Source organism: Dryobates pubescens, chromosome 4 (assembly GCF_014839835.1).
Source record: "Dryobates pubescens isolate bDryPub1 chromosome 4, bDryPub1.pri, whole genome shotgun sequence".
In the NCBI taxonomy this organism is placed as follows: domain Eukaryota; kingdom Metazoa; phylum Chordata; class Aves; order Piciformes; family Picidae; genus Dryobates; species Dryobates pubescens.
Window position 1 is genome coordinate 10,986,948 of NC_071615.1, and position 19,394 is coordinate 11,006,341.

Genomic DNA, 19,394 nt, shown 5'->3' on the forward strand with positions numbered 1-19,394 from the left:
CCGTGGCCTCCAGCCTCCCTCTTTGCCCTGCAGTTTCCCAGGGTTGACAGGAAACACATGCACCACTTCACTGGGGGGTTGTGTGTGCAGGACTTTTTACCAAAACCCTTTAAGAAAAGGTGAAAGAAATCACTTAAGAGGGCAGCTACAAACCAGTTCTTAAGATTTCCACTTTCTTTTCTAAAGTATGATGTTCAGTGGGCTGGACCATTGTTTCTGTGGGGATCACCTGGTCAGAGGAGAGCTTAAGCTGCAGAACGAGCTTTAACTCTGCATAAACAAATCATCTGTTCAGGAACTGGGATAAAGCAACAACTTGGGTATTAAATCTCAGGCAGATCTGGACTCCAGTTGCTCTGGAGAGCCCTGTGCTTGACACCTGGAGCTCAAGCTAAATGCCCCCCCTTACTATACAGGGCTTCTGAGATAGCTCAAGATTTACATGCTCATCTGTACAGCGTGCTAAGCGCTTAGCAATCACCAAGCAGCAGCCTGCTAATTGGAGAAAGAGAGGCTGTAACATCTTCCCTTCCACACGTCTGGGAAAGACATTTTGCAGCCTCTAAAATCAAAGCCATTGTAAAATAATTTCAATTCAAATGCCAGAAAACTTAGAAGCCCCACAGCAACGGCTGTCTGGCCGGGAACTGTTGCTCTCTCCTCCTAGGCTGCCTTCACTGCCAGGACGATCTCTCTCTCTCTCTCACCCAGACCCATTATAAAAAAGGGAACAAAAAAGGGTATGATATTTAGTCTGACAGGATTTAAGTTAAAAAAATCAAAAGCTGTCCAGTCTTTTTTGCTTTATCGTGAGGAGTTTGAGCTGGAGCGGCTGCGGTGGCGCCTTCGCCCGGGGGATCTGGATCGTGATCGCCGGCGAACGGGAGATCTGCGCCGAGGAGACCGGGACCTGCAGGAGCAGCACAAAGCATTCACTAGGAAACCAAGGCAACAGGTTCCAGTGCCACTTCAGCTCACCTCCCAGCTGCTCAAGAACACTTCCCACCCCTTTCCCAGCACACTGCAGTCAAAGAACTGCTGTGAACACAGCCAGCTTCAGAGAGGAACAAGGCAATTCAAACTGCTTGGCAGGAACGTTCCAGCTACCCTCCTCCTGCTTCAGGAACATTCAATGTCCAAAGAACAGACAAAAATCTTTTGCTTTCTTGCTCAAGTACAAGCTCACATTCACCCTTCTCTTCACCTCATTCTCCTTCACCTCAAAGGTCAGCTTTGGCCTCTGAAATACAGTGACACTCAGAGAAAGGGTTTCTGTAGGTGCTTTCAAAGCCCAGGGGTAGCTCTTGGAGTAACTCTAAAGGAATCACTAAGCTTTGAGCTCTTCACTACTACAATCAATCTGTATGGTCACCAGTATGACAACAAGGTTCCAGGCAGAATGTTAAGAGAGCCCCAAAAGGAGAATAAAAGTTAGATTAGGGAAGAAAACTAATAAAGAGGAGACATTTCCCAGACCACAGTGAAAGGCATGTCCAAAGGAGGCTCCCCAGGCAGTGAACTCTTGGGCCACATTCACCACCAGTTCTCATTTTCAAACCTGCAGGTCAGAAGCAGCTCAGCAATCAAGTGGATCAAGGAGGAGCTGCTTTCATGAGTGACAGGAGTTTAAGCAGATTTCCAAGCTAAATGAGCCCAGCCAGATGCTGAGGAAGACTCCAACAGACCTATCTAAGTATGTCCAAGTAGACACAAGTCACACAATGGGCATCAGGTCACATCCTGGGGTCAGTGTCCTCTGCTCACCTGATTCAAGACTTTTGGTCATGTGCTCTTTTGCAGGAAGGAAAGTGAAAGGGCTTCAAAAAGTAACTGGAGCAGGCTGCCAAAACTCATCCTGCCAGCCAGCAGTCTGTTCCCACTTCCCCTCAAAGCATTGCTACAGAAAGCAGTCCTGGGAAGAGGCCAGGAAGCACCTGACAACTCCCAATAGATTGCACCCAGAGGGCAGACCAGAGAAGGCCAACCTGGCACTATGGAGTTAAGTACCATCCAAGCTCAACTGATGCCCCAAAGGGGTATCTGTCATTAGGAGAAGGCAGGCAAGTCCAACAGGATGAAACTGTCCTTGTGCTGAGTCTTTCAGCACTAACATGTTGTTACACTGAGAAGGGAACACAACTGTCACAGCTCTCACCTTCTCCTCATGCGAGGGGGTGACCTGCGCCACATCGGCGGCGGTGGCAGCATCCTCCTGGGTGGGCTAAAGCGTCTCGGAGGTGGTCTAGGTCGTGGTGCCAGCACAGCTGTGGCAGTGATCTCCTGACCATCAATCTGGCCTTTTTAGGGAAGCACAGAAACAGGAAGAAGTCAGCATTTCCCAATGCTACCAGCTACACACTGCTGCAACTCACAGCTTTCTCACAAACAACTGAAGCATGAAGCCTACAGTGCTGTTCCCACCACCCAGTCAGGGGTGGTGTTGGTGAACGCCACACGCATACCAAGCTCCTTCATCTAATACCCCACCAAACTGCAGTTCAGGTGTTAACCAGGGAAGATTTTCATAGCAACTTAAGGAATTTCATTCCTGTTTATTCTGAAAAAAAATCCCCACACCAATTTTCAATAGTTCTGTGATGGTTTGGGGCTGTCCTGAACCACACCAAAGCCGTTTGGGCTGAAAACAGATGGGATTGCTGATCAGGTCACCAAAAGCTTCCCCATCGCCTCTAACTCATTTCCAGATCAAATTCATCTGCTCCAAAGGTTTTTTACAAGCACTGGATCCTTACCTCCATCCATGTGTTTCAAGGCCTTCTCAGCATCATCTGCATTCTCAAACTCCACGTAAGCATAGCCTTTGGAGAGGTGTGGGTTCAGCCTGTCGACTGGCATGTCGATCATCTTAATCTTTCCGTACGTGGAAAAGATTTCCATGATGTGATCCTGCAGAGAAAGAGCAAGGTTTAGAGATATGGATCACACTGACCACATCTGGCTGGCACAGAACAGGAAACCCAAGCTGTGTGCAGCACTAGGGTAGCTCTGAATCAATGCCACCATCAGGAGGAGAGTATTTCACTGGCCAGATGAGGAGAGGACTAGCACTCACTTCCCTGCTGTTGCCTAGGCAGCTCCTCCTGGACTGTTCCAAACCTTTAAATCTAGTAGCACTACTACTGCACAGCAACACTGGCTACTAAACCACAACTTGTGCCAAGATCCTGTTAGAGACATGAAAAGGGCACTTGTGCCCTCAGCTGAAAGCTCTTCAAGTGCAACTGTTAATGGTTTTTTAAAAAGCATATTTTTTCAGCATCCCTGTGGTGGGTCCTAACTCTCAGGACCTTTACACTATGTTCTAGCAAATACAACTCAGGACAGCCCTGCTCTCTTTAGATCCTTTATCAAGAACCTCCAGATAGCTGAATTTACCTTGGAGGCATCAAGGCTATCATCCCAACTACTACAGTTTCCTTCCTAGGATGCAAGGTCTGACAAAGCAGCCTTGAGCACTACAGAGTCTCAAAAGCCTGCACTACATCTGACTCATTAAAACCCTACCAACATTTTCCTCACTCATCAATCTGGAAATGAAGCAAGAACTTCCAACAGCAGAAAGGTTTTAGAATAGAATTAACCAGATTGGAAAAGACCTTTGAGATCATCCAGTCCAACCTATCATCCAACACCATTTAATCAACTAAACTATGGCACCAAGCACCCCATCCAGTCTCTTCCTAAACACCTCCAGTGATGCCCACCTCCCTGGGCAGCACATTCCAGTGGCCAATCTCTCTTGCTGTGAAGAATTTCTTCCTAACCAGCCTAAACCTCCCCTGGCACAGCTTGAGACCGTGTCCTCTTGTTCTGGTGCTGCTTGCCTGGGAGAAGACACCAATCCCTACCTGGCTACAACCTCTCTTCAGGTAGTTGTAGACAACTTGAGAGCTTTAAGAGAGCCACTCACACGTCCCTGCAGGAGACAGGCAAGCTGGCTGTGAGAGGGGAGCCTACCCTTACCTTGGTCACGTTTCTAGTGAGCCTTCCAACGTGCACTTTTGTAGGCCTGGGCGATGGGCTTCGCCTCTTCCGCTCCTTTTCATCTCTCTTGGGTGGCTTGGACCTGATGTTGGTAACAGATGGTTACAGTTTTCAGGGAATATGCAAGGCAAACCCAGTCATTACCACACTACTGCAAGTCTCATTTCTCCTAGAGAGGGCATCTTTTTGTTAAGAAGCTACAGGTGAGGAAGTGGTGGGGTGGTGCTGGGGGTGCTCCACTCAAACACCTCAGGACTTGCATTTGTCTTGTCTGCTTCTGCTTTAGAACTTCCTGCAATGTGAGAGGTTTTGCTTGTGTTGTTGGGGGTTTTTTTTTGACTTTTCAACTCAACTCTACTGCATGAAATGTAGAAAATGTTTCTGTCAGGTTGTTTGCCATAGCTGAAGAATTTCCCACTTCTTAAAACAAGCAAAAAAATAGCATCCTTCGCCCTTAATAACTGAAGAGGCAAAAGGAGGACATGAACACCAAAGCACATCGAAGCCAGGCAAATCAATGAGTCCAATCACTTGTGTTTCTGTTCCTTCTGCTCATTAGAGACATCCAGAAATCTCATAGTTTAAAAAAAAAGAAATTAAAAATATTAGGGAGCTGCATATCTCTGTAGTTTTAAAAACTAAACAAGATAAGAAGAATGAGAGGGCACCTAATAAACGTATATAAATATCTGAGGGCTGGGTGTCAGGAAGGAAGGGACAGCCTCTTCTCACTTGCGCACTGTGATAGGACAAGGGGCAATGGATCTGAACGACAGCACAGAGTGTTCTACTTCAACATGAGGAAGAACTTTACTGTAAGGGTCACAAAGCACTGGAACAGGCTCCCCAGAGAGGTTGTGGAGTCTCCTTCTCTGGAGGCTTTCAAGACCTGTCTGGATGTGTTCCTGTGTGACCTGCTCTAGCAGGGTGGTTGGACCCAAAGATTGCCAGAGGTCCCTTCCAACCCCTAACAACCTGTGATCCTGGGAACTTTACTCTCATCTAGAGCACAAACAGTCCCATACTGTTGATTAAGACCATCTCCACAAAATACAGTATTTTAGACCACTCCTTCAAATGAAGTTTTTTAACTCTCCTTCCTACACATGTAAGCAAAAGGGCCATGCCCATTCGAACAGAATACAGATTTCCAAGTTCTGGAGAACGGAAATGGTCCTCAGAAAAACTATTCTGGTCACAGTCTTGTCTGCTCCATGAAACCAATCTGCCATCTGGCAATTCCTAGAAGGCAAGGGACACTCACTTGGAGCGGGAACGCCTCCTGTTGTCGTGTCTCCGTCGAGAGGGACTTGGAGATCCAGAGGAGCTGCTGGAACTGGAACTGCGCGAGGTGCTGGAGCTCCCAGAGCGGCTTGAGGCAGAAGAGGAGCTAGACCCACTGCTAGAACCAGTGCTGGAACTGGACCCCGAACTGGAAGTTGAGCTGGAACGGGATCTGTTGGGGATAGAGGAGAAAAGAATGGCTGAAAAAATTATGGTAATTATGGAGAGAGCAACTGTGAGCTGGGAGAATGAAAACTGATGCTGCACAGCTCACTACACAGCCAAAGGGAATTCACACATGAAACCCAAACCCCTTGAGTCAGGCAGAACTGCATGGTGACAGACACAACACAAGCCTTCAACAGCATCCATGGCACAGGGAATGGAAGGTACCAGGAATCAAGCTGGTGTTTTCCAAGAACCTGGAAAGGTAACTACCTGGTACTGCTGCTTCCACTGGAAGCGCTGCGCCTCTTGCGTGCCTTGTCTCGGCCACGATCCTTATCCCCAGATTCCTTTGTGGATGATTTGTCCTTGGAGCGGTCCTTTGATTTATCTTCAGACCTATCCTTGCGCTTGGTTGGTGAGGGAGCCCTTCCAGAACACACAGCAGAAGACACTGCTTGTTAACATGGGAAAACACTCAGCCCCAAAGCCCCACACCCAAAGAAAGAACAGAACAGCAACACAGAACTTGGAACTTCAACTGCAACTCAAGGCCACCACAAGCGCAGGGTTAAAGCATTAGGCAGGTCTGGGCTTCCTAAAGAAAGGAGCAGGGAAGTCATTGTGCCCCTGCACTCAGCACTGGTTAGGCCACACCTTGAGTACTGTGCCCAGTTCTGGGACCCTCAATTTAAGAAGGACACTGAGACTCTTGAACGTGTCCAGAGAAGGGCAACAAGGCTGGGGAGAGGCCTTGAGCACAAGATCTATGAGGAGAGGCTGAGGGAGCTGGGGTTGTTTAGCCTGGAGAAGAGGAGGCTCAGGGGAGACCTTGCTCTCTACAACTACCTGAAGGGAGGTGGTAGTCGGGTGGGGGTTGGTCTCTTCCCCCAGGCAACCAGCACCAGAACAAGAGGACACAGTCTCAGGCTGCACCAGGAGAGGTTTGGGTTCGAGGTGAGGAGAAAGTTCTTCACAGAGAGTTGTTAGCCATTGGAATATGCTGCCCAGGGAGGTGGTGGCATCACCGTCCCTGGAGGTGTTCAAGAAGGGACTGGATGTGGCACTTGGTGCCATGGTTTAGCAGTCATGAGATGTTGGGTGACAGGTTGGACTTGATGATCTCTGAAGTCTTTTCCAACCTTATTGGTTCTATGATTCTATGATATTTACATCACAGAGCAGCTTTGCAGAGGGCAGCTAGCTCCAAAGCAGAAATGGAGTTACCAGGATTGAAGGAGGACTCAAAGAAAGTAATAAAAACTCTGACAGTATGTAATCATCCTGCCTGAATCTCCTAGGCTAACAAAGCTGGGGGAGTTACAGGTTGCCAGTGGGGGTGACAAAATGGACACATCCTTTCAGCGTGAATGTCTGGGTGTGAACATTTCTGTATGCTGTGTCCAAAGCTGCACCCAATGGACCTCTTATCTCAAATCTGACTTCTAACTCCTTGATTCTGACAGTCAGTCCCTAATTGAGTGTAACAAACTCCAAACAACAGTGATAAGATAAAAGGGTTCAGAAACAAGAAAATGACAGGCATAAACCACCATGCCTGCTTTGCAGCAGTGGCAGCACACTGGGTAGCAACAGAGTTCTTTCTAGAGAACTTTGCTTTCACAGCCTGTTACAGGCCAGCCTGTGCCAGCTCACCCCAGCATGATGTGCCCATGAAAAAGTCTGTATCCATGTTTAAAGTCACCATTATTTTGACATTCACAGGAGCACAAATGTCATTAATTATCCAAGTGAAAATACTGCATCCAGAGGACAGACTTTTCCTCTGCAAGATGTATGTGCAGCTCATGCCTCTTGCCAACAGCCTTTGCTCCAGAGGAGTGAGCACTTGCTTTCTTCAGACCCTAACTGTCCCAGAGAGTAGAGATTCGTCAGCAAGCAAAGGCTGTTGAGAACAACCCCCCCACTGAAGTATAGCTACTCTCACCCTCAACAAGCTGTTTCCAAAGCTCTTCCAAAGCCCTGAGAAGAACAAATTAAAGGGTCTTGCTTGACACACTGCAGCAACAGCAGATCCCACTTTAACTTCTTAGCAGGCGGTCTAAACTGGATTCTGACCTCACCTAGCTCCAGTCAGCTCCCTCTTTAGATCCAACATGAGACAAATTTAACCCCCCACTATTTAACACTGCAATCCTGAGCATTAGTTGAGTTTCAGACATTTCCCATGTCAGGGCCACATCCACCACATTGTATTCTGCAGTGTCTAAACACACTGCTGCATTTTGACTGTTCCACATGGACTGTTCCAACGCCAGCCTCACAAGGCTGCCTCCAACACCTACAGCACTGGAAGCACGTGGTAATTTGATGGGTGTAACATCCATCATCCACCATGAATGGAACGCTCAGGAGATGGAAGAGCAGGCACAAGCTTATCTGAAGGGGCACTAAATATGCACAGCACTGCAAGATAGTAGAAACACCTCTGTTTTCAAATGCAGGATGGCCAAAATCAGTTAACAAGGGTAAAAATAAACACTTATCTAGCTCACTGCATCAAACAGCTTTGCTGCTTCTGGTGTCAGATTCTGGTTAGCAATTACTTTATTCTGTAGATTGCAGTTAAGAGTTATGTTTGTGAAGAGATCACGTCTCAACAGCTGAATTCCTTTCCTCATTTTTAGGGTCAAGGTTTTCCCTAATAAAATGACTCCAAAAAGCAACACAAATGAACATGAACAAACCCAGCTCCCTGCAGATCCAGGAGTCAAACAACACCCACACCTTTGTGCCTGGAGAACAGAAATCCACAGCACACGTGACACTGGCAGGGCTTGCTGGGAGAGGAAGTCTCTTCTCTACCACCAGCGGTGGCAAGAAGGTAGCCTGTGGGCTGTTCCAAGGGTGCTGCAAAGCTGACTAAGAAAAGCAAACCTGTGCATGGTTTTCAGCTTTCTAACCAGCTGTAACGCCTCCAGAGCAAAGTGTGAGGGGGTCTGCAGATCAAAAATTGGAAGCAACTGCATGAGAACCAGCTGACTTACTTTGAAGAACAGAACAGACAACTTCCTGAACTCACAAGACCAAAAACCACTTTCCTTTCCCATCTTTCTTCTAAATGTACTCTAGTCAGGTTTGCACTGTCTTTTCCTACAGACCAACTTTTCTTGCATCTGTGGACTGTTGCAGTGATGATATTATCAGTTCAGCCATGCTGTTGCCATCTGATAGCTGGCTCTGTTTTTTGTCCCTGCTGGAAGGAAGAGCAAGAGCCCAGCTGAAAACAGCTTTGCTGTTCTCCAGCCTGCTGCTGCAGTCATGGGTCATACCTCAGCTAAACAGCTGCCACCCCACCACCACTCCTCAGGACAGGCACTCACCAGACAAATATTCACACATTCAGCAAGCTTCTCTATGATGGTACAAGTAGCATTTAGGCAGCCTCCAAATTAATCAGTTTCTCTCCCTCAAAATGTATGCACCTCTCACAACACTTGCTGAGCTTCAGCTGGGACCCTCAGTCTAAGACACACAGCCTGTGGGCACTTATACAGATTCAGACACTGCCCAGATGATGTGGAAAGAATAAACCCACGTTCTTCACACCAAGGTGTATAACAACACATACCTAAGCCATGTGCTGCTTTCCTGCAACCAAAACAACTCTCACGTCCTAACGAGTCAATGCCTTTGCATCACGCACCCCGAGCCAGGAAGTCCAACAGCAATCTAGGATGGCGCTCATTTCACACACACCTCTCTGCTTTAAAGAGTCGAACTGCACTCGCAGAGAGCTGTAATTCCGTAGCAAAGGAAGCAAACGTAGCTCTCCCCGCACTTCCTGCACGCCCCAGACAAGTCCCTTCATGGCAATTTACTTCAGATCCTTATTTGCAAAAATGGAGAAAAGATTTCCTCGTGTGAGGAGAGGGTTCAGAGCTCGGGAGTTCTCGGCAATGTGAGAGCAACTGGCCCAAGCTAACCATAGCGAGCTGGGCCGGAGGGCCCCAAGTCTGCCAGCCCTGCTCCGGAAGCCAAGGGCTACGTTACAGCACCAGGCGGACGGAGAGCTTGTTGCTGCTAAGCGCGTTGCCATACTAGGGGCAAAGCCAAGGAGAGCGGACTAAGGCACAGGGAAAGAAAACCACAGACCAGAGTCGGTTCGGAGCACAGCCCGCACCCCGGGGCGCAACGCCCGCTGCCTCCGCTAGGCCTGGAGCCGCCGGCCCGCCCGACCCCGGGCCCGCCCAGCGTTCCTCCCGCCGTCTCGGCCGCGGGGAGCTCCGAGACCCCTGGCCCCGGCTCCCTCTCTAGGCCCCGACTCGCCCCCAAGCCCCGGCCCGGCCCCGCCCCTGACCGGCCTCCATCCCTCCTTCCCCGCCCTCGGGCGCAGTAGGCCGCGGCGCTGAGGCCCCATCCCTGACCCTCGCCCCGCCATCTCCTCATCGGCGGCTCCAACACGCTCCCCTCGGCACCCCAGCACGACAATAGGGCCGGTCCGCGCCGCGGCCCGTTCGGATGGACGCGGATCCCCAGCGCCCCCAGCCCGCCCCTCCCAGGCCCCACTCACATCCTCGGCGCCCGCCACAACTGCGGCCACGGGCCCGACGCGCGCCACCGACGCGACGCAGGCGGGAAGGGGGCTGCGCCGCGCGCGCCGATGGCGTCACGCGCTGCGGAAGGAGGGGACGGGGCGGGGGGGGGTGGAGTGTGCGGTTAAAGGGACAGGGCGGGAGCGCGGCTGGCACTGCGGGGAGCGAGGAGGCGAGCAGGGGCGGCACCGGCACCGGCACCGGCACCGGCACCGGCACCGGCACCGGCACCGGCACCGGCACCGTGCGGGGAGTGAGGAGTAGAGTCGGCACTGCATCCGCAGGCAGTGAGGAGGTGTCCGTGGAGAAGGACGGGGGAAACGGGTTAGTCAGGGTGTCCGTGGGGGGTGAGGAGGGGAACAGGTCTGTCGGGGTATCCAGGGGAAGCCAACAGGCCTGGAGCAGGAGTGGGAAGACAGACAGCCAGACACTGCCTCACTGCGGAGAGAGACATGAGTTAGTTGCTGGAGAGCCCCAGTGCTAGCGGTCCCTGGCTGTGACAGTCAAAGGACACCGATGGGTAAGACAAGCGATACAGCTGGAGAAGTCCACCAGAAGCATCCTTGGATCCCATTCCTAGTGTGAGCTTTACACGTGAGAAGCCTTCCTGGGAAGCAGGCGTGCTGGTCAGCTGGAGCATGACCACAGGCGGTTCTGCTACATTCCCGGCGTTGGAACCCTTGTGCCCCTCTGCGAAAGGAAGCCAGCTCCTAGAGGAGAGGCTTCCAAGCTGCACCAGAGGAGCTTCAGGCTGGGGATCAGGAAATGTTTCTTCACTGAAAAGGTTCTCAAACATTGGAATGGGCTGCCCAGGGCAGTGCTGGAGTCACCATCCCTAGGGGTATTTAAGCAGTGTGTGGACCCGGTGCTCAGGGACCTGGTTTTGTGATGACCCTTCAGTGCTGGGTTGAAGGTTGGACTGGATGAGCTTGGAGGTCTCTTCCAACTAGATACATTCTATGAAGGAATATTTAATAAAATGCCTGTTAGATAACAACTGCAGCCAACGAGGTGTGATAAATTCAAACCTCTTCCTTACCACCATTAACTGCAAATCTGCAAGCTGCCTTGTGAAGGATGGCAAGTGGCAATGTCTGGGTCAGTAAATGGCAACACGGGCTAAAGACTGCCTCACAACGATAAGCCAGAGGTCCCTGCCTGCCTTACTGGCTGGACCTATGGCTTTCAGCAGGCTGTACTGTTTAGTGACAGCCTTGTAGTGCTCAGGCCCAGTCCAACTACAGGTGGACCTGGTGACCTTGCTCCTCACGGTCCTGAGGTGAGACTGCTCTGAAAGAGTTAAGAGGAGGGCTCCTCCCTCCCAGTACAAGTCTCCTCCTGGGTGACCTTCCCGGCAGCCTCTGCCAGCTCTGCCCCAACCAAACAAAGAGGGCCGGAGGTTTTGAAACAGCAGCTTCCCAAAAAGTTGGCTTCTGCTGAGCTGTGCTGTGCTGTGCTGGGAGCCTTGCTGGCCGCGGCCGCCGCAGGCTGCAGCAGCGGCAGCGAGGGGCACGATCGCCTTGAGGATCCCTGTAGGTGCGTGCGCTGCCCGGCTGGGGCTGGGGCTAGTGGAGGGAATCGAGAGGCACTTCCCGCAGTTTAATGAGGGTGAGAGCGGCGAGGAGGGGGATCAGGAGGTGGGTGTTAGAAAGCTCCATCAGCCCACAGCCGTCTGTGCTGGCGGGCGCTGCTCTGGTGTCGTGGCGTGACCGCGCAGACCGGGGACGCGCTGGAACAGGGATGCGGGGGTCTGGTGCCAGATTCGATGTCTGAGCAGAGAGTGACGTGCCCCATCCGGAATGCTGTCCTTCTTGAACTCAGAAACCCACCTAGCAGTTTTCCAGCAGAGCTGCAGCCCCTGTGTACCGATTCAATGCTGGGGGTGGAGTTAGGGCAGGAGATAACTACGGAGCTGCTCTGATCACGACAGCCAGACAAGCAGGAGGGGAAAGAACAGAGCTGCATGAGTGTTTTTGGATCTTGCCTGTGTTTCTCAGTCCTTTTATTCCTGACCCTCCAAGGCTGTTGATGCTCTGCAGGTGAACTGCTCAGCGTGTGGTGGCTGATGGGGTCAGCATCTCAAATGTCACCCAGGGCTGGAAGTGGTTGCTGTGCACATTGTACCATCTTGCAACTGGGTGCTTCGTTTTTCTTTCCTTTTCATTAACTTTGGGTTGTGAAGCTGCAGCAGGGTGGTGGTGTGGCCACAGAGAACTCTCCTGAGCTCCAGAAGGTCCTGGTCAGTGGATTATTCTGCTTAACAGCAGCACCAAACCACTGGAGTTCATGTAATGTGGTTGGAGACCACTCACTGTTGTAGTTGCCCTTCTTTGGACATGATCCAGCACCTCAATGTCCTTCTTAGACTGAAGGGCCCCAAACCAAACCCAGTATTTGGTGCAGACAGGGGTTGCAGAGAACACACCGCACTGGGGATGCCAAGCTGAGGTGGGGTTAGCAGGGCAGGAATGGTCTGTGCCTTCCATGAGCTGTCCCCAAGCCTGGGAAAGCAGGGTGATGGGAGCTCCGCAGGGGCTGGGGAAGGTCCAGAGGGGATGAGCAGGCAAAGAAGGATGGAGCTGGGACCTGGGGATGGTATACCGAGAGCCACGTGTTCAGTGAAGAGGGAGCTGGGGGAGGTGCCGCACAGTGTCAGCACATCTCCAAGGCACTCCCATCATCTCCTGTGCAGAGGCTGGATGGCGGCTGCAGGAGCAGGCTGATGGCTTTTCTGGCACTTATGTAACCCTCATGTTTCTGTCACTGGCTGCTCAGATAGCTACACTGATTTGCTTCTGCTCTAGTGTCCTCTGGTCTTGTCTTGAAACACTCTGGCAGGAGGGCAGAGTATCTTGCCAGGGCCTGAGCTCCCTGTACTGACAGCCACAGGAAGCTCAAGGTGGTGCTTTCCTTGTGGCATTTCCTGTTGAGTATTTCTGACCTTTTCCTCTTGCTCTGTGGTTGCAGTGTCTGCACCCAGGGATGTCTTCTTTTCCTGTATCCACTGTCCCAGCTCTTACCTACAAGGTCCCTAACGCAGGGCACGGGGTGGCCTTTAGATGTTAACAAATCTGGATCAAAGTACAACCAAGTACAGCCTACATCTCTGGAGCTGATGTCTCCCTCTTCTACCATGGAATAAGTAAAACACAGAGGAGCACAGTTCCTGTGTTGAATTGTTTCCATTCATCCTGGGGCTTTGTGTAGCTGATACACAGTAGTGTCTGTGTCTCCTCAGCCAACAAAACACATTATTGTCCTTTTAAAGATCCACCTGCTGGAAGAGGGGCTGTGAAAAGGTTGCTGTAGCCCATCTGCTTGGCAGTGACCAATTGGGGTGGCTTCTGTTACACATTGCTCACCCAAAGTGTTTTGCTGCCTTATGGCAATTCTTGGAGGCTGTTTCTTTTGGGGAGGTGAAACCCAATAGTATGAGCATTAGGCAGCAGCTGCAGCACTGAGTGTCCAAGAAAGGGCTGCAGATGAGGAGAGCTGATAGGAAAATGCCCTTCCACCATAGCTATGTACATCCACACGTGTGTGCATGCACCTGGAGGGGGCTATCCCCACACAGGTGTGAGTGTACAGCCACACAGAGACACAGCTCCGAGCACTGCCCATCCTGAGCTGGCCCTGCTCTGGTGCCTGCTGCAAGGGAAGGGGCTGGTCCCTGTGGGGTGTGACCCAGAGCAGACACACATTTGGGGGCCATAGGAGTGCAGCCCCCACCATGCCACCCAGACAAACAGTGAGTGTGACCACAGCCTGTGTCACCATCCCCTGACTGACACCACCAGCCAAGGCTGTGTGCGTGGGGAGGAGGGAGCACGGGCTGTACAGACTGTGCCTTCTTTACAGCTGATAAAGAAATGATTTGGTTTGTTTCTCTCAAAGGTACAGGACAGTGTTGATTCCAGACCCAAAGGGCAGGCTCTGCAGCACCAAGTTTCCAGCTGTCAGCATGGGCACCCCCAGTTCTCCTCCCTGAACCTTCCAGTCCACCAAGGAAAAGCAAGGCTCCAGCGGGGACCTGCCAGCCTCATGCAATGAACTGTGTCTTGCCAGGACTTGTGCCAAGCTCCCTGGGATGCTGAGCTGCTGCTTGGGTCCTGGCCACTCCTGACCCTTCAACTGTGCTACTGGCAGTGTGGAATCCATGTCCAGTTTGGGACATCGAGCAGAGCCAGGCCTGGTACCATCCTCTGTGCCCTTGCCAGGCCAGGGGACCAGGCTGGCACCCTCACTCTGAGGGGGCTCTGTGTGAGTGAGGGGCAGGTTTTGGCCTGTCTCTAGTTACCGTGGTGGGAAGAGCCGCACCTTCCTGCTCTCCCAGTGGGACGTGGGTCACCGCTGGGAGCTCGGGATGGTGCCGTGTGGACGCTCAGCTGTGGCCGGCACTCTGGCGGCAGAGCAGTAGCAGAGTGCGAGTTCCAGCACAGGGCTTGGCGCTGCCCAGGCAGGTGCCGGCAGCCCTGCGGCGGCCGCGCTCCGGGGATGTAGGTGCCAGGCGGGCGGCTGTGCCAGGAGGGATGGGCCGGCTGGACGACCGTGCCAAGAGGAGGATTGTGGAGCTGCGCAGGGCCGGGCTGAGCTTCCGCAAGATCAAGAAGGTGCTGGAGCTGGACGGCATCCGCGTGACGCCGCAGGCCGTCTACCTCTTCCTCAAGAGAAGGAGCGTGGAGCCGGGGCCGGCGGCGGCCGGCTGGGACGGCGACCAGCCCTGGCCCCCGCTGCAGGGGCACACACCTGAGCCACCCAAGGCAGCGCCTGGTGCGGGGCCCACGGGCAGCCAGCTGCCCTGCCCCGCTGCCAGCCAAGACACCAAGATGGGCATCCAGATCGTTAGTGTGGTCTCGCTCTGCCAGGATGGCAGGCAGCTCAGGAAGGCTCTGCCCCCTGGGAATGGTAAGGCCTGGGTCTCCGTGGTGGGTCACCACCGTGGCCACCTCCTGGCAGCATTAGGCTGGGGAAGGAGCTCCCTGTCTCCCACCAGGGAGTTCCCAAGGGTCTCTTTTTCAGGTGTTTCTCTCGCTGCCCCTTGCAGGCAATGATGACTCTACAGGCACCTCCTCAGCTCCAGGGAGCTGCCCCAATCCAGGGGGTCCAACCGCTCCCCTGCAGCCCTTGCCCAGCCAAGGGCAGCTGGTCCCACCCCCTGCCAAGAACCCAGCCCTGATGGTGAGGGAGAAGATGGTGGACAGGACTGTGCCCTTGCAGAAAAAGGTAGGCTGCCAGGTGGCATGGCAGGAAGGGAGAGCCTGTCTGCTCAGGCCAGGAGCCAGTGTGGTGCTGCCTGCTGGGAGAGCCCTGCACAGCACCCTGGTACAGCCCTGCACAGCACCCTGGTACATGGAAACTATGCAGATGGGGCAGGGTGATGCTCCCCACATTGGTGGCAGTTGCTTCTAGAACTGGCTTCCAACCTGCAGCTCACAGGCCCTATGCTTAAGGCTTGGTGCCAGTGTCAGCTAAGGACATTCCCTAAGCCACCACAAGGCTACCAGCAGCTGAGTGGCCTGGTGCCACAGCAGGAGATGGAGGGCTGTGGCACGTGAGGGTGGAGTGACCCAGTCATGATGGCTGTCTGCTGGGACACGTCCAGCTGCTGTAATTCCTAGCATGTGCACCTCTGCCTCACCATGCCACAAGCCTGAGAGGACACAGCTGGTTCAATATTCCTTTTGGGTGAGAGGCTCCCCCGGGGTCCAAACCAGCATGTGGTCCCTCTCAGGCAGCAGATCAGCCTTTTGCCTCAGGGTGAAATACAAGAAATGGGGGAATGGGAAGGAAAGCCCCAGAATTCATGGCCCTGCAGAGGGTAAGCACAGACCTGGCATCAGCACAGCTGCCATCCAGCAACACCCAGCACTGGGTAGCTGAGCACATGCTGGCAGCGTGCAGCTCGATGGGGAGTTCCTGTGAGCATGCCACAGGGGCTGGGTGGGGATGAAGGGCAGCTCAGAGCATGGTGGGGTCTAAAGGTCTGCAACAAGCTGATGGATTTTTCTCCTGCCTTGCAGCTAGGTGCAGAATGAATCTATTACTAAATGCTCTTGAAGGAGGAGCTGATAACATTTCACCTTCTCTCCCGCCTCCCACTACTCCAGGTCAAAGACGTCGGCATTCAAACTGCCCTGCCCGACGCCACCAGTCCTGGAAATCAGAACTTTGCTTGTGGAGAGCCAGCACTGCCCCCTGCTCCCAGCTCCCAGGCCATTGCTGACCAGCTGGGTGCTGTACAGGCCGAGATCCGGAAGCTGAGCCAGGCCCTGCAGGCGGTGCTGGACAGGCAGTGCCGCCTGGAACGCCAGCAGGAGCAGCAGCAGCGGCTGCAGCAGGAGGTGCTGATGACGCTGCAGCAGCTCAGCTCCACCGTGAGCCACGGCGCTGTGCCAGCAAACCAGCCCTGTGGCCCCTTCAGCAGTATGGCTGAGCCCTCACCCGCTGTGCCCAACTTCAGCCAGTTCAAGATGGAGCTCATCTGACCTCCAGCTACCCCGGCATGCCCTAGCAGTGCTGCGCTGGGGGCAGGAGGAAGCTGCGGAGAAGAACCACCTCACAGAGGCTGTGGCAGCTGCCTAATCATTATGTGAGGCACCCAGCAAAGAAGGTCACTGGTGCCTCCTGTTTTCAACCCTGTTCACTGAAAGGGGCTGCCTGGCATGAGAGGCAGGGTGATGGAAAGCTGAAGCCTCACTTCTGTGCTGCCCATCCTGGCTGCCACCACAGCTGGCTGCTGGCCCGTAGACTTCAGCAGCACAGGCAGGCTGCCTGCAAGTAGAAGGTGCAACTAAGAGAGACACAGCAGGGAGATGGGGCTCAAAGAAAATGAGAGGCTTCCTCTCATGAGGGTCAGTGCTGTGATGATCCATCCAAGGAATGCTTCATGCTCCCCCTCTGCAGAGCCTTTTCCAGTAAAAGTCTCTGTACCCTGTGGTTCAGAACAGTGTGGATCTCTTTCTCAACTTTACCCACCCCTCACCCCACCAGCCAGCAAGCTGGGTTTGCTCTTGGACACTGCCACCATGCTGCATGGGCTCAGACCCATGAGGTGAGACCACCATTCCACACAGAATGGTGCTACTGGAGGCCTGGCATCAGCTTCTGCCCCACTAGGGATATACCACACTTAGTGTCTGAAATCATGTTTTACTGACCAAATTCCACCTAGGTCACTCTCCTCACCCCAAGTTCTCCCCAGGGTCTTGTTCTGGTGCTGGCTGCCTGGGAGGAGACTCCACAACCTCTCTGGGCAGCTTGCTCCAGGGCTCCAGCACCCTCACTCTAAAGAATTTTCTCCTCATGGTCAGGTGGAACCTCCTGGGTTCCAATCTGTCTCCATTAATCCTTGTCCTGTCACTGGGCACTACCCAAAAGAGCCTGGCACCTTCATGCAGTCACAGGGACTGCTGGACAGTGCTGCTCAGGCTGAGGGATGCTCCAGCAGCTGTCACCTCACTCACAAATTCATACTGCCTTCATGTACAGGGAAATACACCAGGAAAAACACCTTCTAGGAGGGGTTATGGCTCTTGGGGACAGTAGGATTGTGTCCCTCTTGTTCCCAGATGTTGTCAGTCTCAGAGCACAAGATCTGACTCTGCAGCCTCCACTTTAAGACCACTCTGCAGGAGAAGACCGAGGAGATCAAAGCCAGCTACGAGTGCATCTGCAAGGCTTCTCTAGAGCTGAAAAGCAGCAAGAAGCTGGCTAAGATCCTGGAGGTCAGAAGAGTCTTTCCTTCTGCTAACAGCCACCGGGGGTCCCCAGTGTCCACGGGAGAACCTGCAAGGGACCAGCAGCTTGAGGGAAGCTCACAGGGAGCTGAGTGAAGCTCCAGCACCATAGTTGTGTCCTGTGGGGATCCCGGCATGGGGATGATGCAGGGGGGCAGATGGCCACACACACACCTACAGGGGGACAGGGCTGCAGGAGCCAGAAAGCCACCCAGGAGCACAGCAGAGCCCATTGAGGTTGTCCTGCAGCTGTGGTGGGGCTGGAGGATGAGCAGAGTAAAGTTTTATTAGGGATGGTCTGAGCAACAGAAGTGACCTGGCACAAAAATGACAACACAGAAGGCATTGTGGACCCTCAAAGGCCCAACCCCCCTGCAGTGAGCAGGGACATCTACAACTACATCAGGTTGCTCAGGGCCCAGTCAAGTTTGATCTTGAACATGTCCAGGGCCAACCACATCCCTGGGCAGCCTGTGCCAGTATTTCAAAAGGCATTTTCCCACCACACTGTAGAAAGAAGGAAGGTTTTGTCCTACTGCTCCTACCACTGTTGTTGGTAGGTCTCAGTGACCCAAAAGCAGGTACAAAAGAAGATGGGAGATGGGACAGGGTGAGGCTGGAGGTCACTGACCACCACCGGGGCTTTACTTTGCAGTTGGTGCTATTGATGGGAAACTACCTGAACAATGGGCAGCCCAAGACCAGCAAAACAGCTGGCTTCAAAATGAACTTCCTCACTGAGGTAAGACACAGCACACTTGGTCCTGTGCAGGAGACCTGTCCTTGGTCCATCACAGCTGTCCTTGTCAAGGCTCCTGGTGCAGCAGCTCCCAGATCAGGGAGCGGTGGGAGGAAAGGGATCAAGGTGCAGAGCTGACCAGATTGGTTCTAACCATAGCCTGGTGCTTCAGCATGCTGGGGCCCAAGCCCCAGTCCTTCTGGCTGTGGGGTGGGAGAAAATGAAGGTCTTTTGGATCTGTGGGGCCCCTGAGAGGCAACAGGCACAAACTGGAACCATCAGGTTTTGCTTGAACTTAAGGAGAAATTGTTTTTTACTTTGAAGGTGCTGGAGCCCAGCAGCAGGCTGCCCAGAGAGGTTGTGGAGTCTCCTCTGGAGAGCTTCCAACCCCCCCTGGCCATTGTGATCCTGGGCAAGCTGCTGTGGCTGCCCCTGCTTTAGCAGAAGGGTTGGACAGGATGATCTCCAGGGGTCCCTTCCAACCCCAACCATGCTGGGATTCCCATGGTCAGAGCTATCTTGTAAGTGCCTAAGAGGGAGGTGCCAGGAGCTGGTCTGCTGCACCCAGCTTTACCTCCTGCCCTCCCTGGCCTCACCAGCAGCATCCCCAGCATGGGTGCCAGCATCACTGCTGCCTGCAGTCTCATAAGGTGCAGAGGGTGCAGCAGCTCCCATCTCAGGGCTTCACAGGTAGGTTGTGCATGGCTTCACTGCCTGCACCAGTAGCAGAGGAGCTGGGGTTGTGACCACCCCAGTGGTGTTGGTGCTGTTACAGCTGGCTGGCTGCCCGTGGAGCATGGGCTGCATCCTCCTTGCCCTGTTTTGTGTGGGAAGTTCCCTTGGGAATTTGTGCTGTGGTGGATAAACACAGGAGAAAGTTCAGGCCTGGAGCTGTAAATTTCCATTTGA

At 53.2% G+C, this 19,394-nt stretch overlaps 2 protein-coding genes across 2 annotated transcripts; one reads left to right on the forward strand and one right to left on the reverse strand.

Moving 5' to 3' along the window:
- Positions 1-80: 80 nt before the first annotated feature.
- On the reverse strand, positions 81-10,081 carry RNPS1 (RNA binding protein with serine rich domain 1). The gene is made up of 7 exons (XM_054180538.1): positions 9,989-10,081; positions 5,728-5,883; positions 5,270-5,461; positions 3,985-4,087; positions 2,754-2,907; positions 2,156-2,297; positions 81-910 (listed from the first exon to the last, which is right to left on the reverse strand). Coding segments are annotated over exons 1-7 (855 nt in total). The 5' UTR covers positions 9,991-10,081; the 3' UTR covers positions 81-804.
- Positions 10,082-11,384: 1,303 nt separating this feature from the next.
- LOC128897207 (uncharacterized) lies at positions 11,385-16,941 on the forward strand. Its single transcript, XM_054161333.1, has 4 exons — positions 11,385-11,546; positions 13,905-14,915; positions 15,055-15,233; positions 16,118-16,941. The coding sequence occupies exons 2-4, from the start codon at positions 14,540-14,542 to the stop codon at positions 16,493-16,495; spliced, it is 933 nt and encodes a 310-aa protein (XP_054017308.1). The 5' UTR covers positions 11,385-11,546; positions 13,905-14,539; the 3' UTR covers positions 16,496-16,941.
- Positions 16,942-19,394: the final 2,453 nt, after the last annotated feature.

What these genes read in the sequence shown, in the direction of transcription:
- RNPS1 (XM_054180538.1), bottom strand. An exon ending in AGTGGAAGCAGCAGTACCAG is followed by an intron (nt 5,462 to 5,727) that starts GTAGTTACCTTT and finishes TATCCCCAACAG; the next exon opens with ATCCCGTTCCAGCTCAACTT. An exon ending in CCCCCTCGCATGAGGAGAAG is followed by an intron (nt 911 to 2,155) that starts GTGAGAGCTGTG and finishes CTGCTCCTGCAG; the next exon opens with GTCCCGGTCTCCTCGGCGCA.
- LOC128897207 (XM_054161333.1), top strand. Translation starts at nt 14,540, where the DNA reads ATGGGCCGGCTGGACGACCGTGCCAAGAGGAGGATTGTGGAGCTGCGC. An exon ending in GGCTCTGCCCCCTGGGAATG is followed by an intron (nt 14,916 to 15,054) that starts GTAAGGCCTGGG and finishes TGCCCCTTGCAG; the next exon opens with GCAATGATGACTCTACAGGC. An exon ending in CTGTGCCCTTGCAGAAAAAG is followed by an intron (nt 15,234 to 16,117) that starts GTAGGCTGCCAG and finishes CCACTACTCCAG; the next exon opens with GTCAAAGACGTCGGCATTCA.